Source organism: Chiloscyllium plagiosum, chromosome 7 (assembly GCF_004010195.1).
Source record: "Chiloscyllium plagiosum isolate BGI_BamShark_2017 chromosome 7, ASM401019v2, whole genome shotgun sequence".
In the NCBI taxonomy this organism is placed as follows: Eukaryota; Metazoa; Chordata; class Chondrichthyes; order Orectolobiformes; family Hemiscylliidae; genus Chiloscyllium; species Chiloscyllium plagiosum.
In genome coordinates, this window is record NC_057716.1 from 72,782,640 (window position 1) to 72,805,648 (window position 23,009).

The 23,009-nt window shown below is 41.7% G+C and overlaps 1 protein-coding gene across 1 annotated transcript in view; it reads left to right on the forward strand.

Moving 5' to 3' along the window:
• The first annotated feature begins 401 nt into the window (after positions 1 to 401).
• Positions 402 to 23,009, forward strand: part of map3k19 (mitogen-activated protein kinase kinase kinase 19) — a 73,238-nt gene continuing 50,630 nt past the window's right edge. Inside the window, exons 1-2 of the mRNA XM_043694039.1 lie at positions 402 to 469; positions 5,140 to 5,326. Of these exons, the coding sequence (XP_043549974.1) occupies positions 5,144 to 5,326 (183 nt within the window). The 5' untranslated portion in view covers positions 402 to 469; positions 5,140 to 5,143. The remainder of the gene's footprint in view (positions 470 to 5,139; positions 5,327 to 23,009) is intronic.

Below are 23,009 nucleotides of genomic sequence, written 5' to 3' on the forward strand. Positions count from 1 at the left end.
CCATTTGCTGGAAAGTGAGGACACACTCTTGTGCAAAGTGTGTAAATTAACTGGTGCTGTCAAATCTTTGGAAAAATCCAATGACAGCAAATATCTTAGTCAATTCTCACACAATGCCCAAAATTGAAACTTTTGAATTAAATCTCTTTATAAGGTCCTTTTGGCAGTACTTGGCTTTGGAAAGCTTTTGTTTTGTTCCTCCTCTATGAAAGCTTATCCTGAGTTTCAACAAGTCCAACCGTTGCTACGGGCAACCAGGCTGTAAACTGTAGACGTGTAGAAGAACAACGCCGTGTCTTCGGGAAATAGCGCCGCAGTTTCCCTTTTAGATATTAAGACGACCGTTGCACTTTTCGGCAGGATTATTCCGAGACCAACGCTCAGAAAATACTGACAGTATTCTTGAGTGTATCGGAGTCCGCACGGGTTCTTTGTCCCACTTTGATTTGACATGTTAGCATCTTCAAAGGTAAAACTGTGAGTACATACAGCAAAAAGTTCTGAGTAAGAATAATTGGTTAATTTATAAGATTTAACGGTTGTGGTTATTAATTGTTTTATTTTAGATATTAACTTCAGAAAGCTTATAAATCAAAACTGGCAGGAACAAAATCGTAACCGATGCAAATTCCTACCAAGTGAGGGTGCTGACACTTTTAGTCAGCCGTGGCCCTGATCTCGACCTCTTTACAGTACATTTAAAGCCTTCTGCACCTGGTATTCCTAAACATTCTCCCATACAAGTACCAACTCAGCCTGAGTCTGCTTAGCTTCAAGATTAGATTGGACATACGGCACAGAAACAGGACATTCAGTCTATTTAGCTTCAGCTTCTTGCTACCTTTCTCCAATTATATCCGTCATCCCAACCTTCTTTCAGGAGTTTGGCCTTTTTCCCTTTAAATGCACTTTAACCATTCCTGAGACGGGAGTTCCACATTCTCACCATTGTCCGAGTTCAGATGTTTCTTCCGAATTTCTTGGTGACTATCTTACATTGATGGCTCCTAGTTTTCCTCTAGGAGGTCTTGTGGTGCTGTGTGTAAACACCCTTGCGTCTGTGACTGCAGATCTAGGGGTTTAAGCCCACCCCAGGATTTGATGTGGAAGTACTGTCAATCATGATGCAGCCAAACATGTGGACCGTAAGTCTGCAAATCCTTCCAACATATAGTAGAAAGGAAGAGCAGGAGATATTCCTGCCAAGCCATGTGATAGTAAGAACATTGGAACTTCTATCATCAATACTCAGTAGCTCTGGACAGCAATATGTACGTAAAGGTACATGCTGGGATGCAGCAACTCAGACTCCATGAATAAACTGACACACCATGCTGTTCCCTACAAGTGGAAACATCCTCTCTATATGCTTTATCAAAACCTTTAGTACTGTTTGAGATCTCTTAATCGTTCAGCCCTTAGTCTTTTCTTTAAAAGAGACCAAGTCTGTCAATTATTTCTTGATATGTATACAAATATATTTCTGGTATTATCTTTGTAAACCTTCTCTCTCCTCTGCTCCAGTGCCCCTATATAATATAGCCGTCAGAACTGCACAAAATAATCTAAATGTGGACTAATAAAGGTTGAATACAGATTTAGCACTACTTCCTTGTCCTTCAATTCTACCCTGCAACAAAGATCCCTTTGTTTCTCTACCATACCGAGACGTACACATAATCTTGAAAAAATGGTAACACAGCTAGAATTTATTTTTTCATCCCTAAATAGCCAAGAACAGTCAAAAGTCAGCAACATTTTGGGCACACCAGGTTTGGATGGCAAGTTTTTTTCCCTCTAAATGATTTTATAATAATCTAATAGTGGCATACAGTTGTCAATTATCCTTTGATGATTGTTGTTTTAATCTCTATTTATAAAATTAAAATCTGTTCCATTACATGTGAATATCCATAAATTGAAGAGGTAGAATGCCAATTGATTCAGAAAGCTCTTACATGCAGGTGGAAGGAGGAAGAACACCCTCCCTCTTTGCTCCTGATTTTGAAGTACATAATCCCAAGAATAATGCTAATGTAGTATTCTATTAAAACCTGACTAGCAACTTCAAAGAAAATCTAACACTACACTCAAATGCTGACGATTGAATAACAGCCCTGATTATAATCATTGGGGTGTGAAAACAAATGCAATCTGAGCTACATACTCAAATTTCTCCACTTATATTGAAAAGTAAATGAAAATCAGAAGGGGAAATCCACATGGTAATGTACAAAAGTTACAGTGAATTTGTAGGATAGTCTTTGAGTAAGATCTTCACAAAATAGTTATTTTATTACATTTAGAATGATGCATTGTGGTTAAGAACAGAAAACATTACAGCGCAGGAACAGGCCCTTTGGCCCTCCAAGCCTGCACCAATTTACTACCACTTATTTACTAAGGATCTGTATCCCTTTGCTCCCTGCCCATTCATGTACCTGTCTCGATGCATCTTAAATGACACTATCGTTTCCGCCCCTACCACCTCCACTGGCAATGCATTCCAGGCACCCACCACCTTTTGTGTGAAGAACTTTCTACTATATCTCCCCTAAACTTTTCCCTGTTCACTTTGAACTCATGACCCCTAGTAATTGAGTCCTCCACTCTGGGAAAAAGTTTCTTGCTATCCACCCTATTTACACCTCTCATGATTTTGTACAAAGTTAAAAATCACACAACACCAGGTTATAGTCTAACAGGTTTAATTGGAAGCACACTAGCTTTCGGAGCGACGCTCCTTCATCACCTGCAATTGATCCTGCATTGTATTTCATCTAAGTAATGAATAAATATAGGCATGGATGATGTTTTGTCATCAATGGAAAAGCAGGGACATTGTCTCCAGCTTTGAAGAATGCTTCACTGAGAGATCTGGTGAATCCTGTGCAGAAAACATGAACCCTTTCCATATGCAATTGTTTATATTGCTGTTTAATAAGAATTCCTAGCAATGAACTGCAGTGGTCAAGCTGTGCAAGCAGCAAATTACATGAAAGAATTAAATAAGAGTAATATATAATTAACACATGATCTTGCCTTTACAAAATCATAGGGACTCCTTCTGAACAGCTCAAATTTATCTAAATCTAAATTCATCAGTGTGTCCTTAATTATTGGTTCTAATAATTTCCCTGGATTTTGCTGTCCTCTAACCTTCCGTTCCTAACTCACTGTTGTCAAATAGCAAAAAATCAGGGTATAGATGCTGAAGGAAGGATTGTAAGAGGACCAGGAGAGGAGGGGTAGTGACAGTTTTGATAAAGGATAACATTACAGCTGTACTTGCAGACAGTATTCCTGGAGTTATTTGGAGAAAACTGCGAAGTAAGAAAGGGATGATCGCCTTATTGGGATTGTGCTATAGAACCCCCAATAGTCAGCAGGAAATTGAGAAATGAATTTGTAAGGAGATCTGTTAACTGTAAGAATAATCAGGTGGTTATGTAAGGGGATTTAACTTTCCAAGCATAGACTGGGACTGCTATATTGTTCAGGGCTCGGATGGACAGGAATTTGTCATGTGTATTCAAGAAAATTTCTGATTCAGTCTGTAGAGATACCCACTAGAAAAGGTGCAAATCTTGACCTCTTCTCGGTAAGTAAGGCAGGGCAGGTGACTGAGGTGTCAGTGGGGGAGCACTTTGGGGCCAGTGACCATGATTACATTAGTTTTAAAAATAGTGATGGAAAAGGATAAAACTAATCCAAATTGGAGGAAGACCAACAGTATTAGGCAAGAATTTTCAAACATTGATGGTGGTGGCGGGGGTGGGGCGTGGGTGGATGTTTGCAGGTAAAGGGACAGCTAGAAAACAGGAAGCCATCAATAATGAGACAATAAGAGTCAAGAGACAGTATGTTCCTGTTAGGGTGAAGGGCAAGGCTGATAGGTATGCAATGCTGGATGACTAGAGAAACTGAAGGTTTGGTCAAGAATAAGAAGGAAACATATGGCAGGTATAGATAGCAGAGATCGAGTGATTAATTAATCATCAAGTTAAAAGTATCAGTCTTTTGATTCTAAAACATGAATGTGGCCAAAGGACAAAATCAGAATAACCGTGAAAAAAGTGGGTCTGCCATGGAATAGTATAAATGCAGTTGGAATATACTTAAGAGGGAAATCAGGAGAGCGAAAAGGGGACATGAGATAGCTTTGGCAAATAGAGTTAAGGAGAATCCCAAGGGATTTTATAAATATGTTAGGGACAAAGGAGTGTCTAGAGAGAGAATAGGGCCCCTTAAAGATCAGCAAGGCTACCTATGTGTGGAACCACATGAGACGGGAGAGATAAACAGTGATATCTTGATGAACGTCCATATTACAGAGGAGGAGGTGCCAGATGTCTTAAAATGCATAAAAGGTGGATAAATCCCGGAATCTGATCAGGAAGATGGAGGCGAGACGTTCTACTTCAGCTTTCAGAGGCAACACATTAATATCAATTCCCAAGATTCCAGTAATTACTTTTAATCAAATACATTTGTACTTATAGTTATCATGTAAATAAGCTTTCTTGTTCTTTAAGAACAGTGTTAAAAATCATTCAACACCAGGTTATAGTCCAACAGGTTTATTTGGAAGTACTAGATTTCGGAGTGCTGCTCCTTCATCAGGTAGTTGTGACCTGTACAACCACCTGATGAAGGAGCAGCGCTCAGAAAGCTAGTGCTTCCAAATAAACCTGTTGGACTATAACCTGGTGTTGCGTGATTTTTAACTTTGCCCACCCCAGTCCAACACCGGCACCTCCAAATCATTTAAGGAGAGTGCCTCTTATTTCCAAACTCTACAGTGCTGTATCTTCTACCACTAGTCACTACATAGTTTATCACAGGACTATGCCAAAGGAGGATTGAGGACAGAGACAGTCATCCCCAGCTGGAATCAAACCTGACTCTCTGGCATTGTGAGGCAGCAATGCTAACCACTGAGCCACCATGCTGCCTCTGTCTCCCCTCATGCTTTCTCTCATATTGCACGTGAGAAATATCTGCTGGTCGCTCAATACAATTCCCACTAGATTGCTAAGCACACAACTTACACATATGAATTTGCATTTCTGTACAATTATGTAACAAGATAAGACAAATCAATTTTTAAAATTTGATCTGTTTACCATTTTGATACAGCAAGATGAAAAAGGATGAAATGAATCCAATGCTCGACTTCTTGGTTACTGCATCGGAAGGCAAGCTGGAAACTATAGTACAGAGTCGAAATCGAACTAATGACACAGAAACAAAGAGCTTCAATTTAGAGCACCCTGACATGGGCTGCATGCATCTCACTGATGCAGCTGAGAAAGGTTATACACAAGTAAGACCCATATTATGTCATACTTTTACTAACTAGCATGACCTAAGTTCCCTTCCCTTTATTAAGAACTTTACAAGACTCCACCTTACTAATTTATAGATTGAAGATTCTTTCTGTGTTAATTTCCCAGATGACCACTCCTGGTAACTTGTGAGATTTGCTACCATTGCTAGTGTGTGGTACTCATTAAGACCTACTTGTGGTCATTTGTTGTCCTTGTTTAAGATAGGGATAGCCAAAGGAGACTCCTGCATGACCTGCCTCCCTCTCCTACCTTTCCTGGAGGTAACCCATCAACCTGACTGTATCTTTGGTTTATCTCCCTTCCTGATAGCTCCTGTAAATTCCTCTACTGCCATTCCAAACACCTATGATTTCCCATGGATTTAACTAGAGTCATAGAGTCACAGAGTCGTACAGTATGGACACAAGCCCTTTGGCCCAAACTGATCCATGCCGACTAAAATGTCCATCCACGCTTAACCCATTTCCTTGCACTTGGTCCATATCCTTCTAAACCCTTCCTATCCATGTATTTGTCCAATTGCCTTTTAAATGTTGTTAATGTACCTGCCTCAACCACTTATGCTAGCAGCTCATTCCAAATATGTACCATTCTCTGTGTAAAAAAGTTGCCCCTCAGGCTCCCATTTTTTCATTCCCCTCTAACCTTAAACTGAAGATGACTAATCCTTGATTTCCCAACCCTGGGAAAAAGACTGAGTACATTCACCTTATCCATGCCTCCCATGATCTTATACACTTCGATAATATCTCCCCTCAGTCTCCGATGCTTTAAAGAGAACACTCCTGGCTTATCCAACCTCTCCCAGAAACTCAGACCCTTGAGATCTGGCAACATCCTTGCAAATTTCTTCTGCACACTTTTCAGTTTAATGACATTCTTTCTACAGAATGATGACCAAAACTGAACACTCCAAGTGTGGCCTCACCAACAAACTGTACAACTGCAACATAACTTCCCAACTTCTATACTCAGTATCCTGACTGAGGAAGGCCAGTGTGCCAAAAGCCTTCTTCACTGCCGTATCTACCTGTGACCCACTTTCAGAGAACTGTGCACCTGAACTCCAAGATCCCTCTGTTGCACTACACTCCTTAAAGCTCTACTATTCACCATGAAACTTCTACCTTGATTTGACTTTCCAAAATGCAAAACCTCACACTTACCAATATTAAACTCCATTTGCCATTTCTCGGCCCCATCCCCAGCTGATTAAGGCGCTGCTGTAATTTCTAATAACCTTCCATACTGTCCACAATACTGCCTATTTTACCATCATGTGCAAACTTACTAATCATGCCTCATACATTTTCATCCAAATCATTGATATCGATAACAAACAGTAATGGACCCAGCACTGACCCCTGAGGCGCTCCAATGGTCACAGGTCTCCAATCCGACAAGCATCCTTCCACTATTACCCTCCGCTTCCTACCATCAAGCCAATTGTGTATCCAATTCGCCAATCTCCTACATTTGGTCCAGTAGGAAGTTGAGCCTTCAGTTTTCTATCCATTAGTGATTCTGATGGTGATAAGACAAATTGAAGTAGAATGGTCATGTAACAAGGTCAGCAATTTTTTTCAAAGGGCTTTAATGCCTGTACCCCACAGTAAACCTCCCCATTTGACTGTGGCTATCTGGTGAACTTGCTCAAACCCTGAACTGGCTTTAGATCAACTGAAAGTAATTAGCAAACTGTGATCCATTATCTGACATTACCTAATCACAGATGACATGTAACAAACATTTCATTCAAGAATCTGACAACTACCCCTATGGATAGTGGAGTTTTCACTTGTATCCAGTGGGAAAAGTAATCAGCGGCAACAAGGTAAAAGCATCCATCAGAGATAAGTAGGTCTGTTCCCATTCATTCTTAAAATTGATATCTGTAGCTGTTGTTACACTATGAATAGCACAAGTTTCACACTCAGCTACAAGGTCCTCAATCTCTTTTGAGATCCTTAGCTCCTCTTCCAGTTCTTCCAGTTCCATATCAGACTTGAAATGTGACTCTTTTTCTCTCTCCAAAGATGCTGCCAGACCTGCTGAGTTTCTCTGACATTTTCTGTTTATATTTTAGATTTTCAGTATCTGTAATGTTTTGCTTTTAATTATATAGAAAAATATGTTGTGAAGGAACCTTAAGGAGTTTGCAGACAGATATAGATAGGCTAAGTGAATGGGCAAAAATCTGGCAGATGGAGTACAATGTGGAAAAATGGAGAGTGATTTGCTTTGGCAGGAAAAGTAAAACAAAACAGTAAATAATAAAAACATCTGTGGATGCTGAAAATCTCAGAAAAAACAGAAATTGCTGGAGAAACTCAACTCACGGGTCGCGAGAGTCAAAACATTAACTCTGTTTTTCTCGCCACAGATGTTGCCAGACCTGTTGAATTTCTTCAGCAATTTCTATTTTCGTTTAAGAAATAAGTATTACCTAAATCGAGTACACCTGCAGAATTCTAGGGTGCAGAGGGATTTAGGTGCTCTAGTGCACGAGGTCACAACTGCATGCAAGTATAGTAACATAATCAAGAAGTCTAATGGGATGCTATCCTCTATTACAAAGGTATTGAATATAAAAATAGCAATATTTTGCTTCAGTTATGCAGAGAATTGTTGACACCACGTATCAAAGACTGTCCAGAGTTATTGTCCCCTTACTTGCAGAAAATGGGAATGCATTGAAGGTGGTTCAGAGGAAGTTTACTATGTTGATACATGTCACATGAGGAAAGATTGGACAGACTGGTCTTGTGTTCAGCGGATTTTAGAAAAAAGAGGTACAATTTGATTGACATTTGTAAGATGCTGAGCGATCCTGACAAGGTGGGCATGGAAAAGATAGTGACACTTATGGACGAGTCCAGAATAAGGAAGTGCATTGGAATCAAGGTCTTTTTATGACAGAGATAAATAGATTCTTGTTGGGCAGAACATGGAATTTGGGATACAAACAGATTGGTTAAGATCTCATTGAATGTTGAAGCAGTATCAATCAACTGAATAGTTTACTTCTGCTTTTATTTTCTATATTCATAGTCATGCACAAACATAATTTTGACTAATTGTCCCTATGACATGGAATAAAACAGAAGTTGTAGCATGCAGACCAGACTGTGTATATGGTTCCAGCAAGCAATGAGATTTTATATGAGGATGAGGCTCTTTTTAGAATGAGTACAAGTAAGGATGTGAGTGTAGCAACATTTGCTGATGAGAACTGATTACATAAAAGGTACCTCATCAGTATTCATTGTAAACGATAGAGCTATCTCAACAAAATGAGTGAAACTTGATATGTCTATGATATTGTGTAATCATCTTTCATATGTAAATTGGTGGGTATGACAAAATGATGGTGAAAATTGCAGCTGGCAGACCAGATGAGTAATGTAGACTTGAAAGGTGTGAAACTTGATATGTCTATGATATTGTGTAATCATCTTTCATATGTAAATTGGTGGGTATGACACTGGAGACGTCCTTCAAGTTATCTTCATCCTTCTTGGACCCTCTTCTATTGCCGGTAATGTTTCGTTCCTAAGCCTAAATTCCTGAGGCAGCACTTCAAAATCAGTACCCACAAAGCAGAAGGTTCTACAGGTTGCAACAATCTTCTTTGATACTTTGATTTGCAAGTTTTGATGCCAAAGTTTTGACAGTAATGCTAGACTTCAGAGGCTACTGGAGCAAAGTCCCACAACAGTGAAATTTCCCTATCTGCAAATAGAGGAATTACCAATGGAGGCACTGCCAATTTCTGGTTTTATATTTTTTTACTTTAATTTAGCTGAACCCAGAAAATATCGTTACATCAATGCTAGTGTCATCTGGCTGATGGAAGACCCATCCCATTACACTTTGCTTTATCACTGCTATACAGATTGCAAGCTAGGTTTTTGAGAAAGGATAGATATCATGTTCTTTTTTAATTACAACAATGAGACAGTCATACATGTAACTAATTCTGGTGTCTCGGGAAACCAGCTGTCTGCTGTAACCAGAACCAGCTTTTCCAACAGATGTCTATTAAAGTTTTCCTAAATAGGGATCTTCACCAAGTGTTGTGATATAATGAATAATAGTATTCTGGAGAATCTATGATGTAACTGAAAGTATGTGAAGGGAGCAAAGAATGACATTACTATCCAGTTGCAATTAATGCAATTAGTAAAAGCCAGGCACAGTCGTTAAGGTTTGAGGGGAATCACTATGAATCAAGCACCACTTGCTGAGTGCCCAAAAAAAGGAATGAATTGGGTTTCGCTTGAGCTTTGTATTTGTTTCCTTCTTAATTGAAGTGGTTACAGCCAAGTGAATTCAGCAAATGAATTTTGCCAATTTTTATAATTTACTTATTGGCATAGCTCACCTGAGAAGAAGGTGGTGCCGCTGTTTTCTCAATAGATTTCTTCCTGAACCATATAACTCACAAGACAAATTCAGAGAATGGTTACAAGACAGTCACATTTGGGTAACACAGGCATTGCATACTGGTCAGATTGGGTCAGTACTGCTGATGTCCCTCCCTTAAGAATATTAGTGAATCCACCAACTTAATGGTCATTTTACTCCTGTCACACTAACACATCTGATAATTTACTTTTCTGAATTATTAGCCCAGAGATCTGGATTATGAGTCCACTAACATATTACACTACAGTTTGAAAGATACATGCACACTTAGAGAAATATTTGGATTCGTATAAAGTACCTTTCATCTTCAAGCTGTCACCAAGCACTTCACAGATTAGTTTCAAAATTAAATTGTTAATTTGTTGACAAAAATACAACCAATCTTCACACCGTAATGTCCTACAAACAGTGCTAAGACAAATGACCAGTTAAGGCTGTTTTATCATAGTGTTAGCAGTAGGATAAACTAAGCTAAGACTGTGGAAGATCATCCAGCTCTTTTTCTTGATTCGTACTATGGGATCTTTTAAAGCTACCCATATGAATATACAGTACCATAATTAAAAACTCATTGAAAAATGTGCACCTCCAAGAAGGCAACATTTTCTCATATTTGCACAATATTGTCAGTTGGATTATTTTCTCAAGTCTCTGAAGAAGATCTTGAATCCAAACTTCCATGTGAGCTACTAAATGAATGTGGCAACATAATATGCTGTGGTTTCAAATGTCTAATGACATCCATACTGACTATACACACTAATCCTACCTATGTAATCTTTGACAACTGGATGAGTACTTAAATTCTTTGAAGTTAGACCACAGAATTCCTGACTACTACTTTTAGAAATAAAAGAAATAAAAAACTTTTAACCAATAATACATTTTAAAAATATGCTAGGAACAAATTTTGAAGATTGTGACAAGAATCCATTTAAAGTTGCTTGATAATGCAAATGTTATCCAGTTATGAGGAAATGATGCAAATGTTTGCCTTAATCTGATTAGGATTGAGTCTTCGTATACTGAATAAAGTTACAAAAATTTTGACAAGTTTCATAAAACATAATTATTGCTCAAATTTCTTTGATAACCTTTCATTTGTAGTCCACATTCTATAGATTCAATGAAATAATCCTTTCTTATCAATCTTCAAAGAAACTGTGATATCCCCTTCAAGGTTCATGGGGAATCAATAATTAATCTCCCTTTGGAGCTGGCTGAGTATGAGTTTCCTTAGTAACAGGCTATGCCCTGCCCAGCTGAAACTCATCACCGGAAAATTTGACCTATTGAGTAGAGTCCCTATTCCTGGACTGGGAGGCCAGGGTTCAAGTCCCACCTGCTCCAGAGGTGTGTAATAACATCTTTGAACAGGTTGATCAGAAACATAGGTGAAATAAAAAAAAACTTAAGAGGTTACATTTAAAAAAAAACCCAAAATAAATAGATCTTCATTATTGCCTGCGGCCATATTAATCTGAAAACAGCCGATCGCGTAAGCTAAGCAGACTCAGGCGTGTTAGTATGATTAGATTAGATTCCCCACAGTATGGAAACAGGCCCTTCGACCCAACAAGTCCACACTGACCCTCCAAAGAGTAACTCATCCAGACTCATGCCCCTCCCCTATGTTTATCCCTGACTAATGCACCTAACACTATGGGCAATTTAGCACGGCCAATTCACCTGACTTGCACATCTTTGGATTGTGGGAGGAAACTGGAGCACCTGGAGGAAACCTGTGCAGATATGGGGAGAGTGTGGAAACTCCACACAGACAGTCGCCCGAGGCTGGAATCAAACCCGGGTCCCTGGCCCTGTGAGACAGCAGTGCTAACCACTGAGCCACCGTGCCACCCACTGAAGGAAATAAAAAGAATAGTACTTGGACTGGAGACCTCTTGGGAAAACAAAGTGCAGTAGACTCGGGGGCTGTCTTATGGCATAGTGGTAGATTCCCTATGTCTTGATTATGAGGCCCAGGTTCAAGTTCCACTTGCACCAGAGGTGTGTAATACTGTCTCTGAACAAGTTGATTAGAGTAATAAAGCAAACCCAGGGATGAGTCTGTGGATCTGTCTGTCCTAAACTGGGATTAGCCTATGTATATCATGAGCAGTTGCTGTGTTTTGGTGTTGAATAATAAAGGATGTTCCTTTCCAGTTGGGTTTCCTTAGCTATTAGAGAGCCAGTCAGACAAGCCATGCACCAACAATTGTTTATTAACTTCGGAATCAAATTTAATGACATCTAAACATATTCATTGAGTGTGCAGATGTTTAGTAGATATGCTAACCTCTTATTGAGGTAAATCATGCTTAATCCACAACATCATTACCTCTATCTCTAATTGAACACAGAGATAATTCCAGGATCCACTCCACCTGGAATGGGGATCGAATCTGATTGACAGCAATCAGAAACAAACTGGCTGTCCAGTCAACTGAGGTAGACAAGCAGGAGGCTGGAAGAATACAGCAAGCCAGGCAGCATCAGGAGGTGGAAAAGTTGATGTTTTGGGCCTAACCCTTATTCAGAACTAGGGTGTGGGTGTAGTGGGAGCTGCACATAAAGGGGGGTTGTAGCGACAGGGTGGTGAAGTGGGGACAGGTGAAGACAGGCAGAGGATACGACCTGGTTGGTCAAAGGGAGGAATGAATCTGGTAGGTAGCTGGGTGAAGTGGAGGGGAGGGCCAGGGAAGGGAGGTATGGGATGTGAAGGGAGGTTATTTGAAAATGGAGAACTCAATGTTGAGTCCTCCTGTCTGCCCAGTGGAAGATGAGGTGTTGTTCCTCTAATTTGTGGTGTGGGCCCGGCTGAGATGCTTGGCGAACTGTTCCCTAAGTTTATATTTGGTCTCCCTGATGTAAAGAAGCACCTGAGGCAGTAAACTAGGTTGGAAGAGAGGCTCTGTCTAACCTGGAAGGACTGTTTGGGGCCCTGGATGGAGATGAGGGAGATGGTGTGCCAGCAAGTTTTGCATCTTTTCCAGTTGCAGAGGAAGGTACCTGGGGATTCAGGGGTGTTGGTGGGGAGAGTGGTGCAAACCAAGGATTGGCGGAGAGAACAATTCTTGCAGAAGGCAGAGAGGGGTGGGAAGGGGATGATGTTCTTGGTGATGCGGTCGAGTTGGAGATGGCAGAAGTGTTTGAGGATTAGATTAGATTAGATTAGATTACAGTGTGGAAACAGGCCCTTCGGCCCAACAAGTCCACACCGACCCGCCGAAGCGAAACCCACCCATACCCCTACATTTACCCCTTACCTAAGACTACGGGCAATTTAGTATGGCCAATTCACCTGACCCTGCACATCTTTTCGGATGGTGGGAGGAAACCGGAGCACCCGGAGGAAACCCACGCAGACACGGGGAGAACGTGCAAACTCCACACAGTCAGTCGCCTGAGGCGGGAATTGAACCCGGGTCTCTGGCACTGTGAGGCAGCAGTGCTAACCACTGTGCCACCGTGCCGTCTCCGTTGGATACGGAGACTGGTGGGGTGGTAGGTGAGGACAGTGGGGACTGTCTTTATTGCATTTGGTGAGGGTTGGGGTTTAGAGCAGTGGAATGGGGAATGGAAGTGATGCGGTGGAGGGTTGTCTGGATGACTGAGAGGAAGAAAGCACGTTGTTTGAAATAGGTGGATATCTGGGATGTTTGGGAGTGGAATGTCTCCTTGTCCGAGCAGATACGGCGGAGGTAGAGGAATTGGTAGAATGGGATGGAATTCTTGCAGAATACTGGGAGGGAGGAAGTGTAGTCCAGGTAGTTGTGAGAGTCTGTGGGTTTGTAGTAAATGTCTGTCTGGAGACTGTTGCTGGAGATGGAAATGGAGAGGTCAAGAAAGGGAGGTGTCTGAGATGGACCAATCGAGTTTGAGGGCGGGGAAGTTATGGGTGAAGTCGATGAACTGCTCCAGTTCAGCTTGGGTGCAGGACGTTGCACCAATGCAGTCATCAATGTAACACCGTGCCTGTGTAGGTACTGAAGAGGCACTGTTTTTACTGTGTGGAGGAGGTGCAGTCCAGGTAGTTGTTTTTACTGGGTGGGAGGAACTGAGGCAGCCAACCCCCACAAGGATCCTGAGTTGCTCTGGAAACATATACCTTTACGTGTATAATATAGCTATGGATCGTGATAATAGAATCCAATTTCTTTCCTTCATATGGCTGATATGAATCACTCCCATTCCTACCTGCCATTGGCTCATATTGGAAAGATTTGCAGATCAAAACTCACTGGCTGCATTATGAACATGCCTTTGTTGACCATCAAGACCTCGGTTGAGCTTTTGGACTAAGGGGCAGGGATGCTATCCACTGTGCCACTAAACTTCCTTTAGGGTTACTTACAAAGTTAGTTATAAGGGTCACAATGGCAGATTAGTTCTGTCGCTTTAGCTCAGCATTAGCTATTTTATAGATTATGAATGTATGGACAAGACCAGTGTCAGAGATTGATAAGTACTAATAAGATGAGTTTAGAATTACACTGACATAATAACATAGACAGTCAATTTATTAATACCTGTGTCTTACTAATTAATGTTCCATGAATTTCTTCAGCCTTGCCGAAAGGAGCTGCCCAATTCAATTGCTTATCTCACCTTCCTAAACCTCACGGTAATGAATGTCCTTCTGTGGAGCTGATATCTACTGTGTGGATCAATAAGGCCAACCTATGAGCTAGCAACTATATCTGGACTTGCCAGTTTAAGACACTGAAGATGAACCTTTAGGTTAACAAATTTTTTCTTAAAGTTTCTTTTTATATGTAAGTTAATATTTCCTATCATTGTTTCCTTCTTACAAGTTGTCCACCTGCAGAATACAATCATTGAGTTCCTCTTTTCTGTCACTGTGACGATTCTTTAATAGAATTAACCAAATGAGATAAATAATGTTGATAAAAAGCATGAATTGATTGTTTGTCAAAGTCTGGCATTGCTTTAAAGATTACTGTCTGTTGCAACAATTTCAGTAGACCGGTGATTGTAAGATATGGAACTTGAGGCCCACAGATAACTAAAAATATACAATTGAAAGTAATCTTATGATAGTTTATTTTTAAGAACAGCAGTTTATAGATGATACATTGTTAAACACAAATGAAACTACGTATCTGTGGCAGTGGAGGGTATTTCACAGATACCAAAAGACAGAAGGATGGTTTGGCAGAGTATATTTATCTCAATAGCTCGTGAAGATTTGGAGACACTGGTGTTGGACTGGGGTATACAAAGTTAAAAATCACACAACACTAGGTTATAGATCAATAGGTTTATTTGGAAGCACTAGCTTTCGGAGCACTGCTCCTTCAGCAGGTGATTGTGGAGTATAAGATTGTAAGACACAGAATTTATAGCAAAAGTTTACAGTGTGATGTAACTGAAATTATATATTTAAAAAGACCTGGATTGTTTGTTAAATCTCTCATCTTTTAGAATGACCATGTTGGTTTCAGTTCTTTCATATGTAAATCGCAAAACGTTTTTTAGAAATTACATTCTCAAGTGCACTTTAACAATTGGTGTCATGTCGGCCCAAATAAGGTATTGAAGGTTTTAACTCCCTGTGGGGCTGTCTCACAGGGAGTTAACACCTTCAATACCTTATTTGGGCTGACATGACACCAATTGTTAAAGTGCACTTGAGAATGTAACTTTTAAAAAAGGTTTTGCGATTTACATATGAAAGAACTGAAATCAACATGACTTCGAGATGCCAGTATTGGAGTGTACAAAGTTAAAAATCACCCAACACCAGGTTATAGTCCAACAGGTTTAATTAGAAGCACTAGCTTTCGGAGCACCGCTCCTTCATCAGGTGGTTGTGGAGGACACAATTGCAAGACACAGAATTTATAGCAAAAGTTTACAGTGTGATGTAACTGAAATTATAGATGAAAAATATCTTGATTGTTTGTTGAGTCTTTCAATTGTTTGAATACCACGATAGTTTCACTTCTTTTATGTGTAAATCACAAAACCTTTTTTAAAATTTGCATTCTCAGGTTAACTGTAACAATTGATGTTAGCTAGACAATATGTTGAAGGTGTTAGCCCCCTGTGTTCTCTGTCTGTGCCATAATGTTTAGACTGATTCTAATCTTAGAAGTGAGATAAGAGTCTTTCACGAATTCATGCAGTTTTTGAGCAAAGTATAATGTAACTCTGCAAGTACAAACTCACCCCACAAACGTATATGTTTTCGTGTGTGTGTGTGTATATGAGTGTCTATGTGTGTGTGTATAGTGCAATGGTGGTCACCTGTAGTTTGACATGAACCCAAGGTCCCAGTTGAGGCCCTCCCTATGGGTACGGAACTTAGCTATCAGCCTCTGCTTGGCCACTTTTGGCTGCTGCCTGTCCCAAAGTCCGCCTCGGAGGATGGTCACCTGAAGGTCAGAGGTCGAATGTCCTGGATCACTGAAGTGTTCCCCAACTGGAAGGGAACACTCATAGAGTCATAGAGATGTACAGTATGGAAACAGACCCTTTGGTCCAACCTGTCCATGCCAACCAGATATCCTAACCCAATCTAGTCCCACCTGCCAGCACCCGGCCCATATCCCTCCAAACCCTTCCTATTCATATACCCATCCAAATGCCTCTTAAATGTTGCAATTGTACCAGCCTCCACTACTTCCTCTGGCAGCTCATTCCATACATGGACCAACCTCTGCTCCCTATAGCTCAAATCCTCCAACTCTGGCAACATCCTTGTAAATCTTCTCTGAATCCTTTCAAGTTTAACAACATCTTTCCGATAGGAAAGAGACCAGAATTGCACGCAATATTTCAACAGTGGCCTAACCAATGTCCTGCACAGCCACAAGATGACCTCCCGAGCCCTGTATTCAATACTCTGACCAATAAAAGAGAGCATACCAAATGCCTTCTTCACTATCCTATCTACCTCAAGGAGCTATGAACCTGCACTCCAAGGTGTCTTTGTTCAGCAACACTCCCTAGGACCTTACCATTAAGTGTATAAGTCCTGCTAAGATTTGCAACCCCAAAATGCAGCATTTATCTGAATTAAACTCCATCGCCACTTCTCAGCCCATTGGCCCATCTGGTCAAGATCCTGTTGTAATCTGAGATAACACTACACCGTTGTCCACTACACCGCCAATTTTGGTGTCATCTGCAAACTTACTAACTGTATCTCTTATGCTCACATCCAAATCATTTATATAAATGACAAAAAGTAGAGAACCCAGCACCGATCCTTGTGGCAGTCCAGTGATCACAGGCCTCCAGTCTGAAAAACAACCCTCTACCACCACCCTCTGTCTTCTACCTTTGTGTCAGTTCTGTATTCAAATGGCTAGTTCCCCCTATATTCTGTGAGCTCTAACCTTGCTAATCAGTCTCCCAAGGGGAACCTTGTCGAACGCCTTACTGAAGTCCATATAGATCACATCTACCACTCTGCCCTCATCAATCCTCTTTGTTACTTATTCAAAAAACTCAATCAAGTTTGTGAGACATGATTTCCCACGCACAAAGCCATGTTGACTATCCCTAATCAGTCCTTGCCTTTCCAAATACATCCTGTCCCTCAGGATTCCCTCCAACAACTTGCTCACAGGTTCCCTGGCTTGTCCGTACCACCCTTCTTAAACAGTGGCACCACGTTAACCAATCTCCAGTCTTCTGGCACCTCACCTGTAACTATCAATGATACAAATATCTCAGCAAGCCCTGTCTGTTGATTGTTGTGCGGTGCCCATTCATCCATTGCCATAGCCTTGCTCGGTTTCCCCAGTGTACCATGCCTCAGGGCATCCTTACCTGCAATGTATAAGATAGACAACGTTGGCTGAGTCACATGAGTACCTGCCACGTACATGGTGGGAGGTGTCCCTAGGTGTAATGGTGGTATCCATGCCCACACTCTGACATGTTTTGCAGCACCTACCATGACAGGGTTGTATGGAGTTGTCCTGAAAGCCGGGCAGCTTGCTACGAACAATGATCTGTTTGAGGTTTGGCGGTTGTTTAAAGGCAAGCAGTGGAGGTGTGGGGAAGGTCTTGGCGAGGTGCTCATCCTCATTGATAATGTGCTGCAGGTCACAAAAAATATGGTGTAGTTTTTCAGTTCCTGGGAAGTACTGGGCAACGAAGGGTACTCTGTCGGTTGCAGCACGTGTCTGTCTCCTGCGGAGGTCATTACTGTTCCTTGCTGTGGCACGTCGGAACTGGCAGTTGATGAGTTGAGCATCATACCCCATTCTTATGAGTACTTCCAAGTTCCCGTCATGTTCCTCCTCATCTGAACAGATGCGGTGTACGTGTAGGGTTTGTCCATTGGGGATGGCTGTTTTCATATGTTTCGGGTGGAAGCTGGAGAAGTGTAGCATTGTGAGGTTGTCTATGGGTTTGTGGTAGAGTGTGTTGCTGAAGTGTCCATCCTTGATGGAGATGCATGTGTCCAAGAATGAGACAGATAGTTGAGAGTAGTCCATGGTGAGTTTGATGGTGGGATGAAACTTGTTGATATCACTGTGTAGTTTTATCAGTGACTCCTCGCCATGGGTCCAGAGGAAGAAAATGTCATCAATATACCTGGGGTATAATGTTGGTTGGAGGTCCTGCATAGAGAAGAAGTCTTGTTCGAACCTGTGCATGAAGATGTTGGCATATTGGGGTGCAAATTTGATCTCCATGGCTGTTCCGTGTGTCTGGATGAAGAACTGGTTGTCAAAGGTGAAGACGTTGTGATCGAGGATAAAGCGGATGAGTTATAGGATGGTTTTTGGAGATTGGCAGCTGTTGGTGTTGAGTACTGAGGCTGTTGCTGCGATGCCGTCATTGTGGGGGATGCCGGTGTAGAGTGCTGAAACATCCATTATGACGAGGAATGTTCCCGGTTCGACTGGTGCTGAGTTTCTGTAAGAAATCCGTACTGTTGCGACAGAAGCTGGGGATCCCCGTACAATAGGTTTCAAGATGCCTTCAACATAGCCGGAGAGATTCTCACATAGGGTCCCATTGTCTGATACGATGGGACGTCCTGGTGTGTTGGCTTTGTGTACCTTTGGAAGGCAGTGCAACATGGTCATTCTAAAAGATGAGAAACTTAACAAACAATCCAGGTCTTTTTCAATATATAATTTCAGTTACATCACACTGTAAACTTTTGCTATAAATTCTGTGTCTTACAATCTTATACTCCACAATCACCTGATGAAGGAGGAGTGCTCCGAAAGCTAGTGCTTCCAAATACGCCTGCTGGACTATAACCTGGTGTTGTGTAATTTGTAACTTCATAGCTCGTGAAGGCAGTATCCGCTCTGTATCTTAACTTTGCAAAAATCTTCCTTGGGTCTACATCCATTTTTTCCTGGTCTAGCTTTCAGCAAATGAAAGCAGCATGGGCATTGTCATCTGAAGAGGCATTTGATCATATTAAGTGGCCGAGCTGGCTTGAAGGAGAAAGAAGATACTCCTGCTCCTTGTTTCTATATTTCGAAGTGAGAGAACAACTGTCTCCTAATAAGGACTTTTTAATATATTTTTTTCTCTATGGAGTGTTAGTTTGTACTATGTTAATCATCTTTCTGAAACTTTCTAACCACTGAATACAGGACAGATCCCAACATGGTCATCTTCCTCCTCCACCTCAATGTCAGCTTTTCAGTTTGGCAATCTATCGTACTAATGTCACCTCCAAATGGCACAAAGAACAGAAAGGAAACTGGCAATTTTTAGAGTCATAGAGTCATAGAGATGTACAGCATAGAAACAAACCCTTCAGTCCAACTCGTCCATGCTGACAGTTTCCCAACCTCATTCAGTTCCACCTGCCAGCACCTGGCCCATATCCCTCTAACCCTTCATATTCATATACCCATCCAGATGCCCTTTAAATGTTATAATTGTAGCAGCCTCCACCACTCCTTCTGGCAGCTCATTCCAGACTCGCACCAGCCTATGTGTGAAAAGGTTGCCCCTTAAGTCCCTTTTAAATCTTTCCTCTCTTACCCTAAACCTATGCCCTCTCGTTCCAGACTCCCCCACATCAGGGAAAACACTTTGTCTATTCATTCTATCCATGCCCCTCCTCTATAAGGTCACCCTTCAGCCTCTGATGTTCCAGAGAAAACAGCCCCAGCCTATTTAGCCTCTACCTATAGCTCAAATCCTCCAACCTGGCAACATTCTTGTAAATCTTGTCCAAACCCTTTGAAGTTTCTCAACATCCTTAAAAAACAAAGAGACCGTAATTGGATGCAGTATTTCAAAAGTGGCCTAACCGATGTCCTGTACAGCCGCAACATGCCCTCCAAACTCCTGTACTCAATACTCTGACCAATAAAGGAAAATATACCAAACACCTTCTTCACTATCCTATCTACCTGTGACTCAACTTTCAAGGAGCTATGAACCTGCACTCCAAGGTCCCTTTGTTCAGCAACACTCCCTAGGACCTTACCATTAAGTATATAAGTCCTGGTTGTCAGCCAAAACAGCCTAACTTCTCCAAACCGCAAATTTACATTTATATAGCCCCTTTCACAACCTCAGCAAAGTGCAATGTCACCACTGTCATACTTTCACAGGGTGGCCATTGTTGTAATGTGAGGAATTGGGGTGGAGGGTAACTAATTATGCATAGCAAGACTCCAAATGAACAGATACTGTGTTTCACTGATGTTCTGAGGGGTATGTACTAAAATGTCAAGCCAACGAGGCAAAAATACTGCTCTTTTTTGAATGCTGTGGGATCTTCCAGGTCCACCGGAGAAAGGAGGCAGACACAGCCTTCTGGGAATTTAACACAGTCGTAAGACCATTTACACACCACCACCAAGCAGTTCAATTACAAGACATTAAGCCACATGAACTTATCAGAAAACAAACGATTAGCACAGCACGCTGTCAAAATATTGCCAGGATTAAATGCCAAATTCACCAGAATTGTCAAATAAAAACCATGTCTTGTCAACCGAATTCCAGCAGATCCGAAAGTGGACCTATGGATACGATAGGCCCTAGATAATGAATTACATTCCACATGGCACCTGTACCACGGAAACCAGTTTTCTTCAAACAAGTTTTCATTTTACATCAGCGGGTCATGCAGATCTGCCCAAAATTCCACCTACACATACCTGATTACACAAGCCAAACCTGCCCAGCTAAATGACTTCTCGGGGGGATCCAAGATGGCGGCGACCCAGTAAGACTGAGTCTATAGTGCTCCTCCCAAGACTTGGGCACAGTGGGTCACCTACCCCCTACCAAGCTCACCTGCCCAAAATTCCACCTACACATAACTGATTACACAAGCCAAACCTGCCCAGCTAAATGACTTCTCGTCTGGAAATCAAAGCCACAAACCAAGATAGTAAATCTGTGCAGAGAGAGAGCACTAGCTCTGTTATAACTGCAGGACTGTGCCCGGATCTGGGCACCATAGGTACGGGAGGATATAAGAGCATTAGAGAGGCTGCAGAAAAAACTCATGAGGAGGGGTGCCAGGGATGAAAGACCTCTGTGCAGAAGCTGGGCTTCACCCTTTTGCAGACGAGGAGACTTGATGGAGATGTTAAAAAAACACGAGTGCACAGTAGGTTGTGAATAGCATTCCCTATGGTTGGAAAACCGGGAAGCAGCAGAAAATCAATGCAAGATGATTGGCAGAAGAAGCAGTGGGTGGTGGTTTTCTTTCTGATAACATGCAGAGTTAGGTTCTTCGTGAGACAAACACCTTGAAGTTTATTTACAACACCACGCTATTTACATAGAACATAGAACAGTATGTTGTGCCAGCCTTTTATCCTACTCTACATGTCCTTCATTGTACTATCTTTCATGTGCCTATCTAAGAGTCGCTTAAATGTCCTTAATGCATCTGACTCTACTACCACTGCTGGCAGTGACTGGAAGCAGTTGTCTGTCTAAGGACAGCACTCTAGGATGTAAAATAAGTACTCTGCATGAGAAAATAGCAAGAGTTTCTTTTAATTTGATCTCTCTTGTTTGGAGGTGTCTTTTCCTTCTCCTTTCTAACAGCTCCTCATTCCCACTGCAGTTTCCCAATCTTACCCCAATCGTTCTGTCATTCTCAGGTAAAAGGGAGCCAAGCTCCTTGTGTATGCCTCACTTACCACCCCACCACAACATTCCCAGCGCAGGCATCCACCCCAACACCCCCACTCGTGATGCAGGCCTCCCTCTACCCTACACCTGACGCTGGCTTTGCCTCCCTCTTACTTGGGCCCTGATTTACACCTTGGTTCCTCAGCTCCCCCATCAGCAGTGCATGCACATGGACTATGGAATGCACAGGTGCTTACTATGGCCTGTCTTGTCATGACCAGCTGACATTATAGGCCACTGCACATGTGCGGTGGCTATCTTTGGGATAATCACTCTGTTTTAGTTTATGTCAAACTAAGGGTTATCTCGTGGCATTTGCTAAACACTTGCATGGACGAATAAGTATGTAAAGTCCCATCTTCCATTCTTAGCAATGTGAACATGAAAGCCTGAATCAAGAGTCTTTGCTGAAGTGGGCTTATATTATGCATATCAATCCTGAATAAGCATTTCTATACTTATTCTACAAAGCATAATTTATCCAAGGCCTAATTTCTTACATGAATAATGTTTAAAAAGAAATTGAATTGCCAATTAATTGTTGTACAGATGACAAAACAAGATTTCAAGTTATAAGACTTAGAGTCATAGAGTTATAGAGATGTACAGCACGGAAACAGACCCTTTGGTCCAACCCGTCCATGCCGACCAGATATCCCAACCCAATCTAGTCCCACCTGCCAGCACCCAGCCCATATCCATCCAAACCCTTCCTATTCATATACCCATCCAAATGCTTCTTAAATGTTGCAATTGTACCAGCCTCCACCACTTCCTCTAGCAGCTCATTCATACCTGTTCCACCCTCTGTGTGAAAAAGTTGCCCCTTAGGTCTCTTTTATATCTTTCCCCTCTCACCCTAAACCTATGCCCTCTACTCCCCAACCCCAGGGAAAAGACTTTGCCTATTTACCCTATCCATGCCCCCCATAATTTTGTAAACTTCTATAATGTCACCCCTCAGCCTCCGACGCTCCAGGGAAAACAGCCCCAGCCTGTTCAGCCTCTCCCTGTAGCTCAGATCCTCCAACCCTGGCAACATCCTTGTAGATCTTTTCTGAACCCTTTCAAGTTTTACAACATCTTTCTGATAGGAAGGAGACCAGAATTGCA